We start from the raw sequence: 23,957 nt of genomic DNA on the forward strand, positions 1-23,957 counted from the left end.
AAATATTTACACAATTTTTGGTGTATTTTACACCATACTTTATGGCCCGATGTGTTCTCTTATATTTATGTATAACATACTTCATTAAGCTAACGCTAATATTTAAGTAAGTACAATATCAGTTAAATATACCTTATAAACCAAGGAATTTTAAGACGTTTTTTTATCTTGAAACAAAAGCACATATTCATAATTTCGTAATTTGTAGTAAAAAACAATTTAAGTCACCATGGGTCGAAGCATAACACAAAATATAAGAGCATCGGGCCATAACTCCTTATTTTTAGTACGACAACAGTATATTCCATTATGGATGATTGAAGATAAAAAGTACACACATATTCAATAATATACCAATATGTTTTGGTTAGAATATACCTTGGTAACAGTACTCTATATATTGTATATTAAGTGGATAATTAATAAAACTCCCATACAGAAGAGGCACAGAATATCTCATAAAATAAAATATATAGTTATAAATATTATGTAGGTACTTTAATGTGTATTTAATGGCACTATAAAAAAAACGTAGGTATTGAAGAGAATATTTTCTTTCACATCTAATCGCAGATTCATAAATGTAATATAATAGGTAATATATAATAATATGCATTAGTTACGTTCCAAAATATCGACCGATAAAATAACAAAAATAAAATAATATTCTTGATTATGTTTTAAGTTCCCAAATCTAAATTTCCCATTCAAAAGTGGCGCCTCTAGCGGAAAACATAGTAAAACATACGACAAAATTTTTTTTGCTCGGAACACAATGAGAATGCATTCATTTTTGATTCGGTTTTAGTCCGTTGCACAGTATAATATCATTATTTTAATTATTCCTTACTATTCTTTACCTTGCCTACCCCGCAAGGGAGTACATTAGTAGTACAAGGCGTGAGTGTGTTTGTGTGTTTTTATTCTTTAGTACACTTGATCCATCTTTGATCAAAATATCCTTCAACCCTAAGGTTGTCTTGAAAAAATCGCTTTAAGCGATAAGACCGCCATTTTTGTACATATGTGTTAGTATTTAAGTTATGTAAGTTTATTTTATGTGTGTGTACAAATAAAGAATATTCTATCTATCTAAATTTATTTTAAAGTAACATTTAGTCGGCATTTTGGAACGCAATTTGAATGCTGCGTAATTTAAAAATATTATTTATATCACTGATTATGACTGTTACTGTCGATTTAAATTATAACTACAATAACTAAAGCATCGAACGCGCTATGCAGCCGTTTCGTTTTTAAGTAGTTTACATTACAATTTATAATAATGCTTCTCATTATATTAATGAATTCCCTAGATCAAAATATACGTGCTTTTTATGGTAAGTTTCTTTAATAATTTGCATTTGTATTTAGATTTTTTCCATGGGTGTTACCATAATCAATCTTTACCAATACCGTTTTTATAACACCCAGTATTTTTACTCGAATAACAGAGTGGGTAAAGCTGCGTACAGACCGTCCCAACGAACACACAACGATGGATATTTATCATACATAATACAGGGCAGATTGCAGCAACGAAGGTCAACGAAACCCGTTCGTTGGCGTTCGTTCGGCCGGTCTGTACACAGCTTAAGACTTATCTAAATTACTAAGCATAGGTTAAAAAGAACGGAATTCATTAATAAATTAGCAGCATTATCTATGCAAAAAGGCCTTAAAAACTAAACATAACCTTTAAATTACACAATAGATTACACCAAAAGGTTTTATTCAAAGAACAGGGAAAAACGACATCAAAATTCTCAAAAAGCGTTTTTACACCATTGAACACACGGTTCGTTTTAAGAAACGCACCGTTTTTTTTTTTGCGTAAAAAATAATATTACCCGTAAATTTAAGTTCTAGCGCGCACTGTGGTGACTGTCACCCTTGTCTTCTGTGCAATTACACCTACAGTCCTCAGTTATGGAGTCCAGCGACATCAGACTCTCTTGCGAGGTCCTAAAGCAGCTTCTGCATCTGGAGTCAACTGAGTTGCCGCTCTGAGAGTTGGCGTCTTCAGAAACCGACTCCAGACTTCTCAGCGACTCAACTGACGTCAACTTATACTCGCGTCTTATGTCGGCGATTTCCTCATCACATCTGTTCAAGGCTAGCAGAGAGTCGCGCGCAATTTTGCCCAGAGAGCTGACTTTTTTCCTTTTCTTGCTGACCGATTCCAATTTTGAAATAGGAAGAGGTCGGTTGAGGCTTTCCGGCAAACTCTTTGGACTGGATCCACTGCGAGACCGAAGCTTGGATCTTCGTTCGGGAATGTCTCGGGGCGAGGTGCCTGAGCATTCCGGAACGTTGAAAACAATATTCTTCGACTTTGCTTTCGGTATATCGGCCGTGGAGGTTCCAAGAGTTTCTAGACGTTGCGAGAGGTCTTCCAAGGAGTTTGCTTTTACTTTTGCTCTTTCAGTCGCTGGAGGTGCGACCTCTTTGGGCGTGAAAACTTCTGGCACTTCTATAACCTCGTCTATTACCAGTTCAGGCGATAAATCTATGAGTTTCTGTTTGATCTCAGCGTCTCTTAGCTCCTCTGCTAGAGCAGTGCACGTCTCTGGTTTCGTTTCCGTTACTACACTCTCATTCTCAGGTTCAAAGTCTTGGTTCTCGTAAATGAGGTACGAAAGCGCGTCTTTGCCCAAATCTACCACTTCCAGGTTTTCAACTGTTGCTATTTCAGCCACTTTAGGTATCAATGGTTGAGGCAGGCTTGTCAGTGGAGGTACATCTTCGAAAGTCATCACCAAAGTTGTACTGCTAGCCGCTTTCTGTTCATCAATTGTTTTCGTTCTGCTGATGTCATCTTTGTCTGTACTAGATTTATCTTTGTTAATATTAGATTTGACGTCTCCAACTACTGCAGGTTTTTCATCCTCAAAGAAAATTAGAGCCTTAAAATCTTCGGGTTTTGTTTCAATTTTGTCTGCAATAGGATTTGTTACGTCCCAAACCGCATTAACTATTGGTTGACTTATAACTTTATGTTCTGTCAGTTCTATGGCTAGTGTTTTGGTGTTTGTCATGCTCGATGTCAGAGTGTTTTCTGGGCTTATGTTTTCTTTGATACCTCTAATTACTTTGCTGGGTAGTTTATCAACTGGCTGGCCACTGTCAGGGCTGTTTTGTCTATCCGTGTTTTCTGATCCAGAAGCTTTCAATACAGCAGCAAAGGATCGCGGTCTAGCATCTAAACTCTTGGCTTCATCCAGTTTAACAGCTGTTTCTTTTCTGCTCTCTGCACTTTTATCTATTGGTGTATTATCCGTCGGCACCACTGTCTCCGTACGGCTATTATCTATCTCATTATCGTATACGTTTTTATTTAAATCGTTGGGTTTAATGAGATCTATTTTATCACACGCCCCCGCATTTCCGTTGGAGGCCGCATCTGTATCTTTTAAGCTTAAATCTAAACATTTTTGTACTAAATTGTCATCGGTGGTTACGTCGGTAACTGTGTCTACTTCGATTTTGCTATCGGCAGCTTCGCTTTCGGAATTCTGGATTGGGAACGACTGGAATTCGCTTAGCGTATTATCGGTGTCGGTCGAAGGGGTTTTACTGTCGAGTTTCTTCGAAAACGACTCGTCAACAAACGATACTTGGACTCTTTCGGAGAGAGTCGAGTCAGTGACTTCTGGACTGCTGTCGCAATCTTCTTCCACCTTTTCGTCTTTCTCCAAACACTTATCTGAGCTTCCCCAAGACCAAAAAGAGCTAGCTAATGCCGTGGATTCTTTTCTTGGCGGCGTATTCGACGCTGATTTCCTTTCTTCCTCCGTATTTCTGGAGAACAAACTCCCAGGATTGTGGAATAAGCTTAGGAGTTTCTCTAAGTGCGTTGGCAGTTTCGACTCTACTTTTGGCGGTTCCACCTCCGGTTTGGGTATATGGAAGCTTGGGGATGGCGCCACAAATGATATCTTTCGCACTCTGTCCAGTCCTTTCGCCTTCATCGCCGGTACATCAAGCATACTCGACGTCCTTTTAGGAGACGATGTCAAAGTATCCTGCACACTTTGTAGGAAATCCTTCTCTGGCACTTTAGCTACATCCTTCATACTTGATGTGTTTGTCAAAGTCCCCTCATTAGAAGAGTTGTCTTCTTTGTTTTCAGAAGGGTTTTGCAATGAGTATTCTATGCCTGAATCTGTAGACGTGACCATGACTTTTTCCGTACATCTTGCTGAATCCAACGAACTGACACTGGCTTCTAAACTGGATAGGGAGCCATGAATCTTCTTATTTCTGCCAAAGATTATTGGGGACACACTGTCGTTCGAGCTAAGGGAAGTATTTAGGAAGTTGCCACTATTGATTGGAGTGTTTTCGCTGGCAGACTCAATGCTGCTTTCTGTTGACAGCGCAATCGTCTCCGGTTTTCTCCTATCCAGTTCTGTTTCAGCTGACTCCGGAACAATCACTGGTCTTGGAACAGATGGGACAATCTGAGCACTGTCCAAAGCATTTAGACTCTCCATTGAGCTACCGGAGATTTCCAACGAAGAACTACTGTCTCGGAATGGACTACAAGATGGCTTCTTGTTCATGAGCCTAGAAACTTCTAAGTCTGGACTGTCAAGACTGGACTCGCTTTTATTCTTTTTAAGAACTACATTATCTCGTATTATACTAACAGGTACTGTGTGGTCATCTTTGATTGGTTCGTTTCTGTCGATATTTGCATCGATTACGTTAATTTCTGTCTGTGTGCTATCAGTCTTGACTGGAGGTTCGGAAACGTCGGTGGTTTTCTTAAAAATGGCAGACTTGTGCGAGATATCTTGCATTTCTTGTATCAAATCGTCCAAGTCGTGTGTTATACATGCTTCTAGCTGCTTGATAGCAACGTCGTTTCTTTCCTTCTGTGTTGGCTTCTCATCTTTAACATTCTGTTTTTCGTCGGGAACCGCGCTAATGGGTTTATTTTGGTCATTATGTACTTTGGCAGGTGCTTCACTATTTACAACCTTACAACTATCGTTTTTAACGTCACTTTTGTCTGCTACACTCTCTTTTTTCACCGTAACTTCGACTTTAACGTCAACTTTCTCAGTGTCACTGGCTTCAGTACTGTTTTTCACTAACTTAGTCTCTTGCACTAACACTGTGCCTTGAGGGCGCTCACTCAAACTGGTTTCACACGATATATCTTCGCGTTTGTCTTGATACGTGGCCACAGTCTCTGTCTTACCACTTACATCACTTTTATCATCAACTACCTTAGTCACTTTATTGTTTTTATCACTAGCCGCTACCGCATCACTTTTAACCTTTATAACGTCAGGCTTATCACTTTTGACCACCACTACATCAGTTTTGACCTGTTTGAGATCAGTTTTATCACTTTTGTCACTTGATTTGTCACTTTTGTCACTTCTGTCACTGTCACTGTCGGTTCTGTGGTCGCGCGGAGGAGACGGGTTGTAGATGGTGTCGTAGTTGCGAGTCACAGAGAAGCGGGATGAGGAGCGACGAGGCGTCGAGTCCACGGGTGAAGAATGGACGTGGATTTGGGGGGGCTCGGATACCTGTAATGATATTTAATATTAATGGAGTTCAAAGTAAATTTTACAGATAGATGCCAGAGGGCGGTAGGAGGCACTTGACTAGTACTAAGATATACAAATAGGAAGGAAAAGAAACGTTCCAGTTTCGAATGGATGAAGTTGCACAGATATTAGGTGTGCATTCCCAGTAGGCAAACTGTTCACTGTAACGTAACACAACAAATTGGCAAAAAAATACTGCCTCTCGTACCGAAATAGTTTCCAGCTCAGCATAATGCTATGTGGTCATAATTTACCTGCATAACAGTGAAGCGGGAGGGCGAGGCGCGCGGCGCGGAGCCCGAGCTGTCAGTTGAGGACGTTGACCCCGAGCGCTCGCGTTGAGGCGTCACGCGGGTCACCTTGAAAGAAAGAAAAATTATTTTATTTCTAACACATATGTTTACAACAAAAGGTTAAAAAGTATAATATAAATATTTAAAAAGTGAAATTTAGTGCAAGGTTAGGTTGTATGTAGATATCTGTTTTACTATGTGTGTTAGAGTTGAGTACTAGATACTATAGGTATTAGATAGCTAGGATACTAGATATGATAATCACGACGTAACTTTTGCTGTCATCATCTAAAATTCGAATCTGGCAAAGTTTATAGTTTGACAGCGTTAACATTAGAATTTCTGCCTTCAATAGTTACCACTATCTGTTCACGATACGCATAACTAATAACAACTCACCGAGAACCGGGAGCCGGGCGTGTCTACACATCATGAGCTTGTGTGTTTTTGACGTCGTTAAGCTTTTATCTTCATGGCCTATGTAAGCGTCCATTTACACGTACCACAACCACACCACGTCGCAGCGACATAATGTGGTCAAGCTGTGGTTACGTGTATTGTGTGGCAGCGGGTTTTTGCAGTTGCGTTGTGGCAGCGACAAAATGTCGATGTGGTTATGTTGTCGCTGTCGTTGCGATGTGGTAACCACGTGGTCGTATGCATTTAATAGGGAGAGGAGGTGGCCGCGGTGCCGCCGCCGCGTGGCGGCGTTGCCGACGCGATGTGGTTGCGATGTGGTCGTATTGCACAGGTGGTCGATGACAACGGCAAAATGTGGCACGTGTGAATTGGATTATTCATTTTCAATACAAAATATACACCCGACCACACGGCGTGGTTGGGGTGTGGTTGTGGTGCGTCTGAATTGACCCTAAATGTGTGTAAACTCACCGAGAACCTGGAGCCGGGCGTGGCGCCGGGTATGGGCGAGCCGGCGGGCGAGGGCGATTGTACAACAAGCTGTGTCCTTATTGTCTACACATCATGAGCTTGTGTGTTTTTGACGTCGTTGAGCTTTATAGCTTGACAACTTCGTGCGCGACCCTCCTTGCGGGGTGAAAGAAGTGGCGGGGGCGAGGTAGCACGACATTTTACACACAGAGAAAAGTGTCCCCGGATAAACCTCGCGATAACGTGTCACTATTTGTGACGTAATGTAAGAGTAAATTATGTTGATCAATAAAAACTAGTTTCATTATTTAGGGTGGATTCGACCAAGCTCGAGTAACTTTTTACTCACGAGTAAACTACCAGTTACTCGGGAGTAAGCAGATTTTGCATTCTACCAAACCTGGGCCAAACCAAGATTCGGCACACGGTTCTACAGGAAACCCTCGAAGATTATATAGTTGTCGGGGAGTTGGCACGAGCTAGCGGTGGTTGGTCCATGATTCGATCAGCCAGGTCGTTGGTATCGCCATTTATCATCACACCCCAGAAATAAAGGCACAGATAGGTAGTACACACTCGATTTATTCGGAATTACAGATTGCGAAACGTTGTGATCTCTGCGGAAGGTGCATAACTGACCCGTTCTATAATTCAAATCAGAATTACAGTCCGTCCCTGCTCAACCGACAACCCACCTAACCTTTTTATTTTTTAATATGCACCGTCCACAGATTCCACGCAAACTGCCAACATTTCAAGTGACGATTTGACGTTTCGATTAATCGAATAAATTTAGTAAACCTAATTATAAAGCAAGGTAAACTCAAAATCTTCTTGAACTCCGACATAGTTTTATAATGCGATTTCATCCATTTGCGAAAATATACGATTTGTTGTTTTTGACGTTATTTTATTGACGAATCATAGATAATAATAATATGATTATTAAAATTCAAAAGGCAAATATTCCAAGAATTGTGGCGGTTCTGGCCTCAACACTCATCCTAAGACTAATGGTCTCAGGATCAGTGGTCTCTTGTGCGTCGAACTCAGATTATGACAGATTTTACAACACATGTGGCCGCCTCGACTGCTCGGCCGAGACTGCCGTCATAATGACGTGCAGTGCACGCGTTGCCCTTCCCCGCTACCTAACCGCTACCCGCTGTCGTCTTGGGTACCTCGTCCCCTCCGCGTCTGTCACCCCGCAAGGAGGGTCGCGCACGAAGTTGTCGAGCTATAGTCGTCATACACTTTATGTTATTCTGTTGTGTAATTGTTTTTTTTTTGAACTGTATTACTGTCTGTAAAGCGGGTGACTTTTCGAGTCACCTTTGACTACCGCTTCGAGGATTACAGTTCGTATACAGTCGAGCATATGCATGTTGCTGTCAGTGTGTCAAAGTGGTCAAATAATTGTTTCATTATACTTCAATAGCAACTCACCGAGAACCTCGAGCCGGGCGTGGCGCCGGGAATGGGCGAGCCGGCGGGCGAGGGCGCGGGCGACGGCGCCGGCGACCGTAGGCGACCGCGACGGTCCTCTTCGGGAGATTGTACGCTTTGCTGTAATGGAGATAGGTAGAGGCTGTTATAGAATGGGTTGGTAAAATTTTTAAAGTATTTTTTTGGCTATTAATTCTTTGCTAATTTCTATGGGTGACATGCACCAAAGAGATAAATCTAGATTTCGTTTCTAATTTCGACTAAGAAACGTCAGTCCATATAAATGTATGGCATACATAGAGATTTAAAACTAAATCTAGATTTAATATGTTGGTGCAAGTGGCCATAAAAGACGTAAGAACAAGAGTTGTTCACAACCCCCTGAATCACCTTCTTTTCACTCACTATTTTACCGAAAGTAACTTATATTATTTTCTTTACTAAATGGTAGACTCGAGAGCGGTGTTTCGTCACCTTAAATACGCCGAGACAGACTAAAGAACTGTATAGATTTGATAGTTTGTTTATCGCAGACAAAGTGGCGCCTCTAGCGGAAACTATCATGAAACTTTTGACAGATAATATATGTGACAGAAGAATACCAAAACTTTTTTCGTTTACATAAATTGCAAAACTCGTACTAGAGGCCCTGACGAATCCTTTTGGCCTGCTCGCAGCTCGCCACAATCTCACTCGTGACTCACCCGGGGCACGCACTTGTCCGTGTGGCACGTGAGGCTCATCTTGCGGGTGGCGCGCGGGTCGCTCGTCGTCGCCTCGTGTCGATCTCACTCGTGACTCACTCGTGACTCACCCGGGGCACGCACTTGTCCGTGTGGCACGTGAGGCTCATCTTGCGGGTGGCGCGCGGGTCGCTCGTCGTCGCCTCGTGTCGATCTCACTCGTGACTCACTCGTGACTCACCCGGGGCACGCACTTGTCCGTGTGGCACGTGAGGCTCATCTTGCGGGTGGCGCGCGGGTCGCTCGTCGTCGCCTCGTGTCGTCGGCAGCACGCGGCGATCTCGCGAGTGAGGCGCGCGCATGTCGCCGTGTCGCCGCCGGATGCGGAGAGGGTTGTTGTTGACTCCTGTAGTTAAGTGACAGAAATGTTCATTAGGTATTTAAAATATAGTTTACATTTATACACTAGGGTGGAGTTTTATCAGTGATTTTTCCGTTGGAAGGTGAATGAACGCGTCCGCAGGTGGTTCAAAGTTAATTGTTAGCTGCACTATATTGCACCTAAGATACTTATGGCACAGTAGTAAGATACTGGGCAGTCAGCGACTGACAGATTATCTGGCTGGCCAATCCTTTCACCACGGTGACAACACTAGTCCAGCTCTAAATATTGGCCATCAACACGTTAAAAAGAAATTAAGCTACGACAGCTTGCTAAATCTGCAAGTTGAAGTGGCAGTGGGTCTTTCATGTCAACAGAAGAGCTGACATCATTTGGGGCAGTGTATTAGAGAGTGGACCTAGATAGCTCGGGAGGCATGCCCATAAGGCTTCACCTTATTAATATCGATAAGTTTAGACCATAAGTAGTAAACCTTATAGCAATTTCAAAACTCACCGAATAGTCATCCAAGTCGATCTGTATGAGTGTTTTGTTTTCCTTCAGAGCGTTCAGTATCGCCGTTAGCCCCTCCTCGCCAAGACGGTTGTCCCTGAGATCTAGCCTCTGAAACAAACATCGGCATAATATTAGGGAGGTTGTTGAATAGAAGAATCCATGGATATCTTTACGATCCTTTCATATTTTACTACTTTGACTACACCATCCAACAGCAACTTATTCAGCTATACGCCTGCAATAATATTTCCGTTCTACATTTCCAATCTTACCTGCAACGCATGTGTTTGTAGTAATTTAGGCAAGATGGCGGCCGACTCAGGGCCAAGCCTACGCGAGCTCGCCGCCGCCGTCGTCACACAGAGCGGCAACGCCCGAAAACATGGGTAACTTTGTATTTATGTAAGTGTATAAATCCTTCGAAACCTTTGTGATCCTTCCACTTTTATCAACTTTTCTTACCCATTATATCCAACAATTTATTCAATCACACCACTGTACTAATATTTCTTACCTGCAACGCATGTGTTTGTAGTAATTTAGGCAAGATGGCGGCGGACTCAGGGCCCAGTCGCGCTCCTTGTAGCCCGAGCGACGCCAGCGCGCCGCCGCCGCCGTCGCACAAAGCGGCAACGCCCGCCGTTCCGATGGCGTTGCGACCGATGTTCAGCATGCAGAGCGAGTTTGACATTCTCTGTGGATGAGGGATAAGAGAGGTGTTAGAAAGAGACAGGTAATCTCTAGGGTTTTTCTTCTTCATGATAGTGGGACATTTGCAAATTTAGAGCCAGGCGAAATAGCATTTTACGGGCAAATGAAATAATAGAACTGCTATGTGCAGTAGCGCCCCTACCTATCATTCATAAATCATTTGACAGAAAATTAGGAAGAATCCTACTTCCTACTAATGTTATAAAGGCGAAAGTTTATGAGTATGTGTGTGTATGTTTGTTACTTCTTCACGTCAAAACGGCTGAACCGATTTAACGAAATTTGGTACGGAGTTAGCTGATACCCTGGATTAACACATATACACTACGCTTTTTAATCGCAGAATTCCCACAAGAAAACTTTTTAAGGCAAAGCGAAGTTCGCGGGTTTAGCTAGTATTTTTTTACATTATACATGGACATACCACAGCTCTTCCAAGATGGTGTGCGCAGTTCCTCGTCAGCTGGTTGTTCCACAGCACCAGAAACGCCAGACCTCGGCCCTCGAAGCCTACCGCTGAAACAGATAAACAGAAAAATTAAGCTGACGGCTACGTTACCATTATAAAGACTGGATGAGGAAGGCCGAGGACCGATTATTGTGGCGCTCCTTGGGAGAAGCCTATGTCCAGCAGCGGATGATTATTGGCTGATGATGTGATGATGTACGGGGTAACCACCACCGAATCTCTCTCTTCAGCCGTTTGAGAGACTACAGGTAAATATAAAATATGTCTACAAGTAAGAAAGAGACAACACAACACACCTCTACAATGGTGGGGCGACAGTGGTTCGGGCGGCGGCGTCTGCGACGTCTGGTCCGCCAGCGCGTCAGCTATGTGAGCCAGCCCTTGTTCCTGAAGGGCTAGCACGGGGCGCAAGACGTGCATGCCAACTAATACCAATACCTGACTAAACTTTTGCATCGCGCTCACTCACATCGCGCGACCACGAGCGAGTGCGACGGAGAACTTTTGTCATGTCTTGACCTACGCGTCTTGTGTAATGTGCTAGTCTATCTAGGATATATGTATTTGATTTATCAAGTATCTATCACACTAACCTCCGCAGTGGTGGGGCGACAGTGGCTCGGGCGGCGGCGTCTGCGACGTCTGGTCCGCCAGCGCGTCCGCTATGTGCGCCAGCCCTTGGTCCTGGGAATAGAGAGGTTAATTATTAGGACTTATTGGGAAAAAAGGAATTTTTTAACCTCCGGGGAAATCGAGGCTTAAAAATCTATTGTGTCTGGTTCACCAATGGGTCAGCGGGACATGAGTGGTTAAGTACAGGTGGACAGATTCCAATTCAATTACTAATGAATCGATTATTTAGTACTCGAAGATTATTCGAATACATACCATAATCTGGTTATTCGAGAGATCCAATAACTGCACTCTTGTATTCATTCGCAGCAGAGACGCGATCTGCACGGCGTCACTCGGGTCCAAGCCGTTGTCTCCGAGTCTGAGTTCTCGAATAGAGCTGTTCGATTTTAGCGCTATCACTGTGGAAGAGAGAGACGGGGAGATTAAGTATGATGTACAATAGATGCTGAATCGGTGTAAGGTAATAATCGATAAATTAGTAATAGATGCTGATTTGATTCAATATTAACCGATTGTAAATCAATTATTCTAAATCAAAGAAGTCGTAATCGATTAGGCATTAGTAGGTAATCAATTCTGAATCAATACAGTAGTAATCGAAGCAAAATCGATACATTAGTAATCAATTCTAAAAGGCGCCGACGACGGCTGTTGTGTAGCTGCTTATGAAGCTTGGGACCGCGGGTTCGAATCCCGCCCTGGGGGGTTACTTGTCCATAATCGATACATTAGTAATCGATTCTAAATCGATGAATTAGTAATCGATGTCGAAGTAATCGATGCTGAATCGATACATTAGTAATCAATCTGAATCGATACATTAGTAATCGATTAATTAGTAATCGAAGCTGAATCGATTAATTAGCAATCGATTCTTGAACTAGTAATCGACTCACGCAGGCCCCGCAGCGGCTCGCCGCACAGCTGCGTGCGCGTGAGGCTCAGCGCGCGCAGCCGGCACGAGTGCGGCCGCAGCGCGCGCGACAGTGCCTGCAGCGACATGGCGCCCACTGGGGAACCGACGACTTGCAGCTCTTGGAGTTCTGCGCTCTGGAATTAAGGTAATTCATGTTCATCATGGCATAAAAAAAATATCAATATTCTCCGGAATAGAATCCACAAAGCCGAGGACGGGGCGCAAAATCTGACAAAAGTTTTGCATCGTCGCGCTCACTGACATCGCGTGGCTTCGAGATCGAGTGCGACGGAAAACTTTTGTCACGTCTTGACGCTCTTGTCTTGCGCCCCCGTGCTAGCACGCGAGACCTTATTTCCCACACATTTTAAGCGGATCAGGATAAGTGGTAATTATAAATACCTTTTTGATCATTCTCGAAGCTGCCTGCCAGCCGCGTATGGCAAAGTCCCTCGGACCCTTGATCGATACCATCGTCGCACTCTCGTAGTACTCTATCATGTCGAATAGTGCTTCCTGAAATTAAATAATACTCATTAGAATCACGTCACAAACTGTAAACTGCAGTACTCATTCACCATTCGTTAACCATTAAATTAGCGTTTGTAATAAATATTATAAACAACAGAGGACCCAAGACGCATCCTTGGGGTACCCCTTGCATTTTAAACCGTAGCACTTCAGCAATAAGTCACAACTCACCGCCCCCTCGTCGTCTATGGCCGAATGGTCGATCTCTATTCTTCTGAACTGCGTTTTTCTCAGCACTGCTTCTAGCGCGTCCACTGCAGCCGCGCCAAGAAGAAGACATTGTGATAGGAGCAAGCGGGGCGCGCGCACGCTGCCGCCTATGGCGTTTTCTGGTAGCTCCTGAAACAGAGAATTATGGAAGATTAGTATTGCAACAAAGCGAACACAGAATCGCAACGGGTTTGAAAGTTTGAAGTTATCGACGAAAACAAAAGACTATCTGTGATAGGCCTTGGGGACACACTTCCATTGCGAAATATTAAGTTTCGGAGCACTGATCACTGATGCGCTAACCATGACTCTGTCTCGTTTCATTAAACGTGCTGATTTCTATTTCGATTTTTATTTCGATCCTATTTCGTCCCGATACATGTGAAAGTGTCATAATTCAAGAGACAAGATGGTCGGGTAACATTATTGTTTTTTGACTTTCAACTTTTGAAATACAAATACTCACTTGTAGAAGCAAGCCATCTAATAAAGGTACTTATTCTTATTACAGATAATGTGCTCCTAACATGACACAAAACGAATGCGGAAGAGCATTCTTGTGCAAATAGTGCCTGATAGCGATCTAGATAACGCGGACGTCTGGGTCTAGATTTTCAATGTAGGCGTCTGCATGTCTGCGCTGAAGCTATTCGCATAAACCTATTGCACATTTGCAATCTTTGGCAAGGGGCCCTAGGTACAGGCGTGTAATTAAGACACGAAGCGGTGCAACAATGTTCGAACTACATTTCATTACTAAACATACAGTTGGAAAAAGGTGACTCAGGGGGTCATTCTGAACAACGTTTGTTCTACAAGTTTTGTAAATTCTCGAAATTCTCCGTTTTTGCAACACTCTGTATATTATAATCGTCCTTTTGCTTCGCCGTATTCGAGTTATATTGCTCCGAATTAATTTAAACCTACGCTCTACGTTATGGTTTGCGCATGGTTTACGCATGCTTTTGCAACAGCAAAGGGACATTATGAACCTTTTTCCAATGGGTAGTTTATTAAAGAATCGTTACCAAGGAAGCAAGGATTATTAGAAACGACATTCACCATGCCTTGTCTTCTGAACCTACATCTTTCTCTACAGCACATATGGAATCCACATTTCTTACTCCCTCTTAAAGCTCTGGCAATAATGTGTTGCATACCTGTATCTGTTGCAGTACAGAAGCTATGGGCTCGGTGCCGTGGCGCCGGCAGGAGTCCAGATACTCCGCCGCCAGCTGCTCCCGCGTGGTCGCCGGCACTGGGAAGAATAGATAGAATATTTTTTATTTGTGCACAACAAGAAAATAAGTAACATAATTAACTTAAATACTAAAACATACGTACAAAAGTTGTGATATTTATGTTCAAGACAACCGAAGTTTTGGGTGGGCTTGGGTGGAAGGGTATGATGTTGATGATCATGACAATGATCAAATTAGTAAAGGAAAGATATATGACAGAATATGCTGCATTAAACATAATGCACGAATAATAAATACTTTTGATGTCGGTGCACGTAATAAAATTTCTGGAATGTCAAACAAAAAACTTTGCCACTGGAAAATTAAATTTACGAAATAACATCTGTCAGTTAGTACAAAATGTATTTAAAATTTGATTTAAATACTTTTAGCGTTGGGTAAAAGTCACCCTTACTACCTCTCTCGCAAACTCAGTCTTAGCCTAACAGTTCGCCTACTGTGAACGCAGCCTTAGTATGTATGCTCGCACTTAAACGTTGTATTTGCATTTAACGAGATGCACTTCGCCAAAGTAATCATTAACCCACTTTCTTTATTGTCACCATCTAGGGTAGTAATATACGTGTAGATATCGATATGGTATAATATACCAATGGATTTTGTAAGATATGGTATCATTCGTATAGATTCCCCAATGTTAGACCTATACAGCGCTACCACAAAAAACTTTAAACACTATTTAACAAGTGTTTAAAACGAAATTTGACAGATTTTGTAGGCCGTTGACAGCGATAAACACCTGTTAAATACTGTCTAAGATTTTGTGGTAAGGCCCTTACTTTTTATATTTCCAAGCCAAAACCATGACTTTTGTATTTTACATGTAGGTAGGTATATTGGCATGCATCGTGAAGTTATTGATAAATTTCTTACATAGATTTTTTTTTTTTTACCATTGCAAAATAAACCTTTTCTAAAATGTTTCATCGCCCTTATTCTCGCCCCCGCGAGCCATGCTATCTTAAGAATAGAATAGAATATAATTCAGACCAAGTCCATAAAACACAGTAACATCTTAAAACCCTTTCGGTATCATTACTCCATCAATACCATATACTCCTTAAATGACCAATTCAGTTGTTCTTAGAAGGCTTGCTAAAGAAACTCCGTCGGTGAACTTCAAACAGTAACAACTTGAGGAAAACCACATTTTGTTATTATATTTGAGTTACTTATTAGATCACAAATGGTAAATTATAAATGATTAATACCTAGTTGGTCATGTCTTATTCATGTCTCGATGCAGTCATTCCAATATGGCCTTTTTATTTCCTGTAACTATGTGAGTGGGTCAACAAAATAATAGAACAGACAAAAATACTTTATGAACTAGAAACAATAATTATCAACAGGCGGTCTTATCGCTAAGAGCGATCTCTTACACACGCTTTAGTAATATCTTCACCTGAATCATAGAACGAGTCAGTTTACAAGAGGCTCGCAAGGGTCATCGTGATAATATCCGTGATATAGGTATAAGGGTTGGCTGGAAGAAATTGCTTTTTGGCAATATGCCCGCCTTTGTGTAAAAAAAATTCTTAATTTGTATTTTTGTCTGTGTATGTTTTTTGTATGCAATAAAGTGTCTATAAATAAAAAAATTAAATAAATAAAATGTCATAATTTTGTAATAAAATATGTTGGGAAATCTCACATCCGACCCCAGGCTAGGCAGAGCCTGTAATATCGGTATCGGACAGCTGACATAGATAGATTAAACTTACACGTACAAATATCTATCTTGAAAAAAAAACTTTACCTTCGGTCGTCAATCTTCAAGTTAGGTAGTTGCTAGCGAATTTCGAAAATCTATGGGGGTCTCTATCTTGTTGTATTAAACGAGCCGATTGCATGTCAGCCCTCGTTCGTTCGTTTTTCGCCAGTATAGTGTGACCCTCCAGGGCCAGCCCTTGCACGGGTATGACATCATCCCCTCAGCCAACCCACTCACTGTTTTATGACCGCTGCACGGAGACAAATAATGGTATACAATGTATGTGTGTTACGTTGTGTACATGTCCTTGCCCTTTTGTTTTGAAATGGTTACCCGGAATATAAAGCAGTAATATTTATATAGTATACGGGGTCGAAAGAAAAGAGGGAAAACCTTAAGTGCCAATTTCATCCATCCATAGTCGGTTAGAGCATAACCAGGTATTAGTTGTTGACTTTTGACACATCTGTCAAGAATTTTATATGGAGATATAAGGGAGGTATAATTGATGAACCAATCCCTGGTCGGTTAGATAACCGACTATGGAAGAATTGGTGCTAAATCTTCAAGTTGGCAAATTATACTAAAATCAAAAATTCCCTTATAAACAAAAGAGGATTTTTATGATTATTGGCATGGTCAACCCTGGATTAACATATCGGCTACTTTTAATCACAGAATGTCCATTGGATTTCTTAAAGACGAAGCCTAGTTCACAGGGACAGCTAGTATTTCTAACATAAAACTTTATAGACTCCACAAATATTGGAGACAAAATCAAAGATTTTTCACCATCTTTTTCGTCAACCGTCATTTATTTCCACTATTACGAGCGTTTCCTTCGGCGATCGCTGGCCGCGCGCCAAACGGCGGGTTACTGGCCTATATTATTTTCGCGTTTCCGTATTAATTCCCCACTATTGTTTCCAAACAGAGAGCCGTACCGACATGTCTTGAAGCGATGCTGTTGAGTTTCTGTTGCGGACATGCGAGTTGCAGAAAGGAACTTTACTAATGTCTTCATTATGCCTGTCTCTTTCCGTCCGTATAGGTACCGTAAGGTAGCAATACATTTATGATCGAGTTGCTTTGTGTAACTCAGCGACGAACAAGGGCATAATTTCAAAGTGCGCCAAACTTTCGGTACCCGGCCTTCTTCATCCAACAATCACACCACAGCTAACATGGATGCACTAAGTAAGCCTCCCCTATTGCGTTATCAATTATTTATTTATTTATTTATTTAATTAGGTATACGTTATACACTCACAGGCGATGAAAAAGTTCCACTCGCAAAATTTAGACACCAAACGTCCCCAATTTTGACTAAAATTTAATTTAAAATGTTAACAAAATATTATCGCTTTTAGTTGGTAATATAGTAATATCCTGATGCTCTGTTAAATATACTTTTATGTTGCAGGAGGCGAAGCGTTATTAAGCTAGCATTTTCCGTTTAACAGTACTTTTGTGCTTTTCTCAGTGGAACCTTTTCATTGCCCGTGAGTGTATTATTAATAATAATAGTGAGTGAGTGTATTATCCTAACTAATATTATAAATGCGAAAGTAACTGTGTCTGTGTGTCTGTTACTCTTTCACGCCAAAACTACTGAACGAATTTGAATGAAATTTGGTATACATATAGTCTAGACCCTGAGAAAGAACATAGGCTACTTTTTATCCCGGAATTCCCACGGGAAAACTTTTTATGGCGAAGCGAAGCTCGCGGGAACAGCTAGTTAATAATAATACACTCACGATAATAATTTATTATGCTCACGGAGCACACTGGGCATTCAGCTACTGGCTCTAATCCGACTGGCTAAACCTTTCACCACGGTGACACACCCTAATCTAGCTCTGGTTTTTGGTCACGGACACTCTAAGAAGAACCATACCGGTATTAGGGTATAGAGAACAATTGACGTCCAACGTTTTGCTCTTCGAAATCTTCAAGAACCCAATAGTTTTCGGTGTCATATCATCTATCATCAATAATGATTCACTTTTCCACCAGAGACTTTGCTATGGATGCGATTGATGTCCACCAATCATATTCATTGGTCCACATAGCATAGCATTGGTGGCAGCATCTATATTGGTGGAAATACACCATATTTTTAAACTTTTGAGTCGCAAACAGATGGTGGTACGGCGTTTAAACGGCTTAATTTTGGTAGCAACAGGTTGCGGGATCGCGTAGTTGAGAGCCAAAACTTTCCAGTGTTGTGTTTTGGTGGAATTGCGTGCTTCCCTCATTTGTTATTTGCCTTTATATTAATAACATTAAACACACATGAGCCGCAACAACGGATTTCCGCGTAAATACACCTCTTAATAAATTAACAATAATAATTATAGGTAACTAGCAGTTCCGCGAGCTTCGCTTCGCCTTAAAAAGTTTTCATGTGGGAATTCCGGGATAAAAAGTAGCCTATGTTCTTTCTCAGGGTCTATAACATATGTATACGAAATTTCATTCAAATCCGTTGAGTAGTTTTGGCGTGAAAGAGTAACAGACAGACAGACAGACAGACACAGTTACTTTCGCATTTATAATATTAGTTAGGAAGTTAGGATTAGTATTAGGATTCTCACCCGAGAGAACATTGCACCATAATATTGGTTTGGAAAGATAGCCCAGACTCCTGGGAAGAGCGGGGAAGAAGAACAAGAAGACAATTTAGTTATCTATATATAGGATCTTAGTCCAGTTAACAAAAAACACCCCCAGCGTAAACACTTTTATTCATACTGTGATCTACACAATCTACAGACGAGTGATAGAAGACACGAGAGTTAATAGAATAGAATACTCTTTATTTAGCACAATTAAAGAAAAAAATACAATATCACAACTTATATATAAAATAGTACAAAAAGGCGATCTTATTGCTTAAAGCAATCTCTACCAGACAACCTTTAAGAAACAGAAGCAACTCGTCTTATGAATTTCAGGATCAAACTGCTGGCCCTCGAGTGACACACTCCTTTATTGCCCACACACCAAACACACGAGACGACAAAATAAAACAAAACATCATCGGCATTTAACACCAGCCCAGTGTTTCCTGGCATTGATCCACTTTCGAGGTTATGAATAGTGCCGGTGACTCACGCGACGGCTTTGTGCCCCCAGTGGGGGCTGGGGAACTCTCTGATGCACTACAAAGCTGCCTAAAGCCGGGTCCAGACATGTATCCTTTGCCCAATCATATCACTGATACCGTACCGTATCTGCGTATTGTATCAAGTGCCGTATCAAGTTGTGGACGCCTCCGATTTACTCTATATCCGTATCTTCATAATCATAATTCCTTTGATGATCGGACAAAAACCGAGTCGAGCTTGGAAAATTTTCTTACCACTCTGGTCCACTTCGGGATTGGATGGTTTTATACAGTTTACCGACATAGCTGTCAAAATATGCAAGCTGAAGTGGCAGTGGGCTGGTCATATCTGCCGAAGAACCGATAACCGTTGGGGTAGACGAGTTCTCGAGTGGAGACCACGAACAGGCAAACGCAGCGTGGGACGCCCTCCTGCCCGCTGGACTGACGACCTTAGGCGGGTGGCGGGTAGTGGTTGGATGAGGAAGGCCGAGGACCGAGTGTTGTGGCGCTCCTTGGGAGAGGCCTATGTCCAGCAGTGGATGATTCTTGGCTGATGATGATACAGTTTCCTTACGTTTTCCTTCACCCTAAGAGCATGTGCTATTGTGCTTGTAAAAAAGTTCCATTTACAAAATTTCGACACCAAATGACTAGAGATACCACGAATATTCGGCAACTATTCGGTATTCGGCCTATTCGGCCAGTTTTTTCAGTATTCGGTATTCGGCCGAATACTTAAAAAAATTGCAAATATCTTAAAGGGTACATTAAAAGCAATTTCATCGAAACATTTAATAATTAAACAATCATTAATTGTGAAAACAAGAATAAAATATCAAAATTTTTAATTAATATTTAAAATTCATTAAAGGCGGTTGTGGTGAATAAAGAATAATTTTTCGGCATTTGTTCGTAAGAGACGAAATCGCTTTTCTTCATAAAATACACAATACCTGCTTCTGAGTGAATAGGCTCTCTCAGGGGTATTTTTTTTAATATATAAGGTTTGGCTACTGTTTCGAGTTGATTGACCACCTTGTATGGCCGTACGATTAAGACGAGCACTCTTTAAATAAAACTACAACTCATTTGAATTATACTGGATCATCCGCCGAATATTTGGTATTCGGCTGAGAGCTCCGGCCGAATATTCGGTATTCGGCCAAATCACTATTCGTGGCATCTCTACAAATGATACTAGTTTTTGATCTTCAATATTGCAGACTGCGTCATTATAATGCGTCATATAAGATGGTGCTATTGTAACTTGGATGGTGCTACTGCTATTGCCACTACCCGCGAGTGTAATTTAGCACATACCCACCACGACTCAAGATTCTGAGGGCTATTTCAGTAACCTTAGTTATTTGATAGAACACCTCTTTGATATTAAGAATAAGAATAAGAAGAATAAATTTATTCAGATAACTATAGGTAATACATATTTTAAAAATAGGTCAACTCTTAAATCTAAAGGTAGGTGAAATACTGCTCTGAACTAGGAAATAACAGAGTTTTTCCTGTGTTTCAGATTAAAAAGTTACATACAGAAACTTAAGCATCTAATTAAATAATCTTAGTAACTAAACATCTTAATACATATAGTACATCATACATACATATTGCTCACGCCTGTCTCCCAGAGGGGTAGGCAGAGACTATGGACCTCCACGTGCCACGATCCAGACATACTTTTGCTTCCTCGACATTCATAAGTCTCCTCATACACGCTCGTCGATTTCGGAAACTCCTAATGTGGTCTTTCTTGAGTATGTCCAGAGAAACCCTGACCATAGATCTAGTTATAAATAAATATGAATCAATGCCTAGACGGTATCTCGAGCAGCGCTGACATCTGACAGGTCTGCCGAAAAGAAAGCTTTCAAAATATACCAGCCGGGCACTGAACCAACTCCAGTTGTACAAAACCACTCGTCTTCGCCTTGACTGTGACATTTAATAGCTACAAGTTATTTCGGGAGCATATACATCTATGCAAAATATACAGAGTGTTGCAAAAAGAGTATACTAAGCCGAAACGTACATGTGCAGCATGGTATATCTAAGCCCGAAACTGAAAACAGAATTACAAAACTCGCGTTTTTTTTTTGAAATTTTCCATAGAAACTTTGTTGGCCACGTGACTTTTTACTATGGAGAATACCTTTTTTTTCGCGAATTTTGAAATTCTGTCTTCAGTTTCGGGCTTAGATATACCATGCTGCGCATGTAGGTTTCGGCTTAGTGTACCCTTTTTGCAACAGTCTGTATATACGACATCGTGACAAATATTGGTTTGTGCTGGCAAAACGAGCGGTACTCAAGTTTATTGTGTGTGAAACTATGACTGTAAAACACTAGTGGGCGTTAGTCTACACATATACAGGGTGGAAAAGATAGATTGGATGGCTGTAGATGACAGAAAATCAATAATTATTATCATGACCCATCACGTCCCCACTGCTGGGGCTCGGGTCTCCTTCCAATGAAGGAAGGGTTTTAGGCCTAGTCCACCCAGCTGGCCCAGTGCGGTTGGTGGACCCCAACACAAGCAAGCTTGTCCTGAGAGAGATGTCGGGTAAGTGAGCAACCCTACTATCAGATGTTTTCAAGCTCTGACTAAGCTTCACGAGTAAGCGACCATAAAGTTATAACGTTAGTTTATTACTTCAATGTAAGCGACAACGGCACAACAATTACAGTGGCAACAGATTAGTTCAAGAATGATGATCTAATGGTATATTTTTATTTACGGACTTTGATCGAGATGCGAGGCCGGTTCACATCCATCGTTTGCATGCCCGCTGTATTAACTACTGCGACTAATAATATTATTTACAGACTGAAATTTTCAGCCGAAACGATAATAGGAACCGGTTTACCACTTGAGATAATCAAACTTAGCATTAAGTCTCGCCTAGGGCACTCACTTCTGCTGAAAACCGATATCTGTTTTGAGAGATGAGTGGACACCAAAGAGACGCTTTAGGATCACTACTTGAAAAAAACTGAATTTTCGTGCCACTGCTGCTTACTACCGGACTAAACGAGTATTTCTCGTCGAAATATACTATTGCTTGAAAGCTGTCCGAAAGTCTTCTAGATTTTCGGACAGCTTTCATAGATTACTAGCTGTTCCCGCGCGCTTCGCTTCGCCTTACAAAGTTTTCCCGTGGGAATTCCGGGATAAAAAGTAGCCTATGTTTTTTCCCAGGGTCTAGACCGTATGTATACCAAATTTCATTCAAATCCGTTCAGTAGTTTTGGCGTGAAAGAGTAACAGACAGACAGACAGACAGACAGACACAGTTACTTTCGCATTTATAATATTAGTAAGGATGGGATAGCATGTAGTGGCTAGATGAGGAAGGCAGGGGCAGGGGACTATGTTCTGATTGTATTCCCATCGGTGAGGCCTATGTCCAGTTGTCCAGCAGAGGACAAGAGTTGGATGTGCGGCAACTATGTACAAACTACAATATCCCGACTGAAGGCAAGGCTGGATTACACCACAATCGTGTACAGTGGACACTATAGCCATACCAACACCAGCTTTGCTAAATTAACCCTAATTACAAATGCCACAAGTCCCAGTACCAAGTCTGTAGTGTAGAGCTACCAAGTCCAACACTGTACGCCCCACGACCGGTTGCGTAGTTAGGAAATGCGTACGGGCTACAAATTATACATGCGTATGCGCAGAAAATGCACCCAATTATTTTGCACTTAATTTATGTAAAAGATCAACCTCAAACTGCCGATTTCATAGATCACTAAGCATAGTGATCTATGAAATCGGATTTCTAATCGATTCTTATATTTTTACATTCGTTCGTACTTTGCACGTATACATACATAGAAAAATAACGTGATAAATACTAATATATATGCAGCAATATAAGTAAACGCACGAAAAACTTACACTACAATTTTTACATTGGCTGAAAGCAGTAAAACCCTTTGCCACGAACGAACGGAAAAGAAAAACTTGTATCATTCCACCTCTATGGTTACTTAACTGCACTGGCACTCTTGACCGCTGACCGTAGAAAAAAAAACATTCCGCATTTAAATTGTCATGCTTTACGAATCTCGCGCCATGCTGTCTGCGAATCGACTGTCACGTGTTTTGCTACAGCTCTTGCGTTTCATCAAGGCCTGTGGTTATCAGCTATTTGATAAGGCGAAGGGTCGTCAGCGGTCGCACAGTCGCGTCCTAGTAGCAAGCATGGACTATAGCGGCAATGTCTAATCCCCACCTCTCTCCTATCTAATTGTTATTCTACGTCGCGATAATTAAAAGTACGTCAATTGTTATTGTTACAAATTACCGGTTGATTGTGGTTATTTTTTGCACGATTTGTACAAGCTTGTGGTGGCTACGTAACATTGTTAGCTCAACATCATAATAATACACTCGCGGGCAATGAAGAAAAAGTTCCAGTGGGAAAGCACCAAATTACTCCTAAACGAAAAAGGCTAGCTAAATGATGCCGTCTGAAATATTGAAGTACATAAGCAGTGCATGCTTTCAGCGGACTGGAGGGCGTCCCACGACTGCTTGTTTGAAGTCTCGCATGGGATGTTTACGTTGAGTTCCAGTTGGCAACAACTA

General features: G+C 41.5%; 1 protein-coding gene across 2 annotated transcripts in view; it reads right to left on the reverse strand.

The window, feature by feature from the left end:
- Positions 1 to 1,107: 1,107 nt before the first annotated feature.
- Positions 1,108 to 23,957, reverse strand: part of LOC105380774 (mucin-17) — a 28,476-nt gene continuing 5,626 nt past the window's right edge. The window contains exons 2-15 of one of the 2 annotated variants that reach the window (XM_048623878.1): positions 14,412 to 14,509; positions 13,213 to 13,380; positions 12,913 to 13,026; positions 12,491 to 12,644; positions 11,847 to 11,992; positions 11,552 to 11,642; positions 10,914 to 11,005; positions 10,293 to 10,472; positions 9,779 to 9,886; positions 9,122 to 9,286; positions 8,254 to 8,317; positions 6,752 to 6,807; positions 5,822 to 5,926; positions 1,108 to 5,546 (exon numbers count right to left, since the gene is read on the reverse strand). In XM_048623878.1, coding sequence (XP_048479835.1) covers positions 1,866 to 5,546; positions 5,822 to 5,926; positions 6,752 to 6,807; positions 8,254 to 8,317; positions 9,122 to 9,286; positions 9,779 to 9,886; positions 10,293 to 10,472; positions 10,914 to 11,005; positions 11,552 to 11,642; positions 11,847 to 11,992; positions 12,491 to 12,644; positions 12,913 to 13,026; positions 13,213 to 13,380; positions 14,412 to 14,509 — 5,222 coding nt within the window. In that variant the 3' untranslated portion in view covers positions 1,108 to 1,865. Of the gene's footprint in view, positions 5,547 to 5,821; positions 5,927 to 6,751; positions 6,808 to 8,197; positions 8,318 to 9,121; positions 9,287 to 9,778; positions 9,887 to 10,292; positions 10,473 to 10,913; positions 11,006 to 11,551; positions 11,643 to 11,846; positions 11,993 to 12,490; positions 12,645 to 12,912; positions 13,027 to 13,212; positions 13,381 to 14,411; positions 14,510 to 23,957 lie in introns of both variants that reach the window. The other variant, XM_048623876.1, reaches the window with a different exon arrangement.

The sequence above is a fragment of the Plutella xylostella genome, chromosome 11 (assembly GCF_932276165.1).
Source record: "Plutella xylostella chromosome 11, ilPluXylo3.1, whole genome shotgun sequence".
NCBI classification, from domain to species: domain Eukaryota; kingdom Metazoa; phylum Arthropoda; class Insecta; order Lepidoptera; family Plutellidae; genus Plutella; species Plutella xylostella.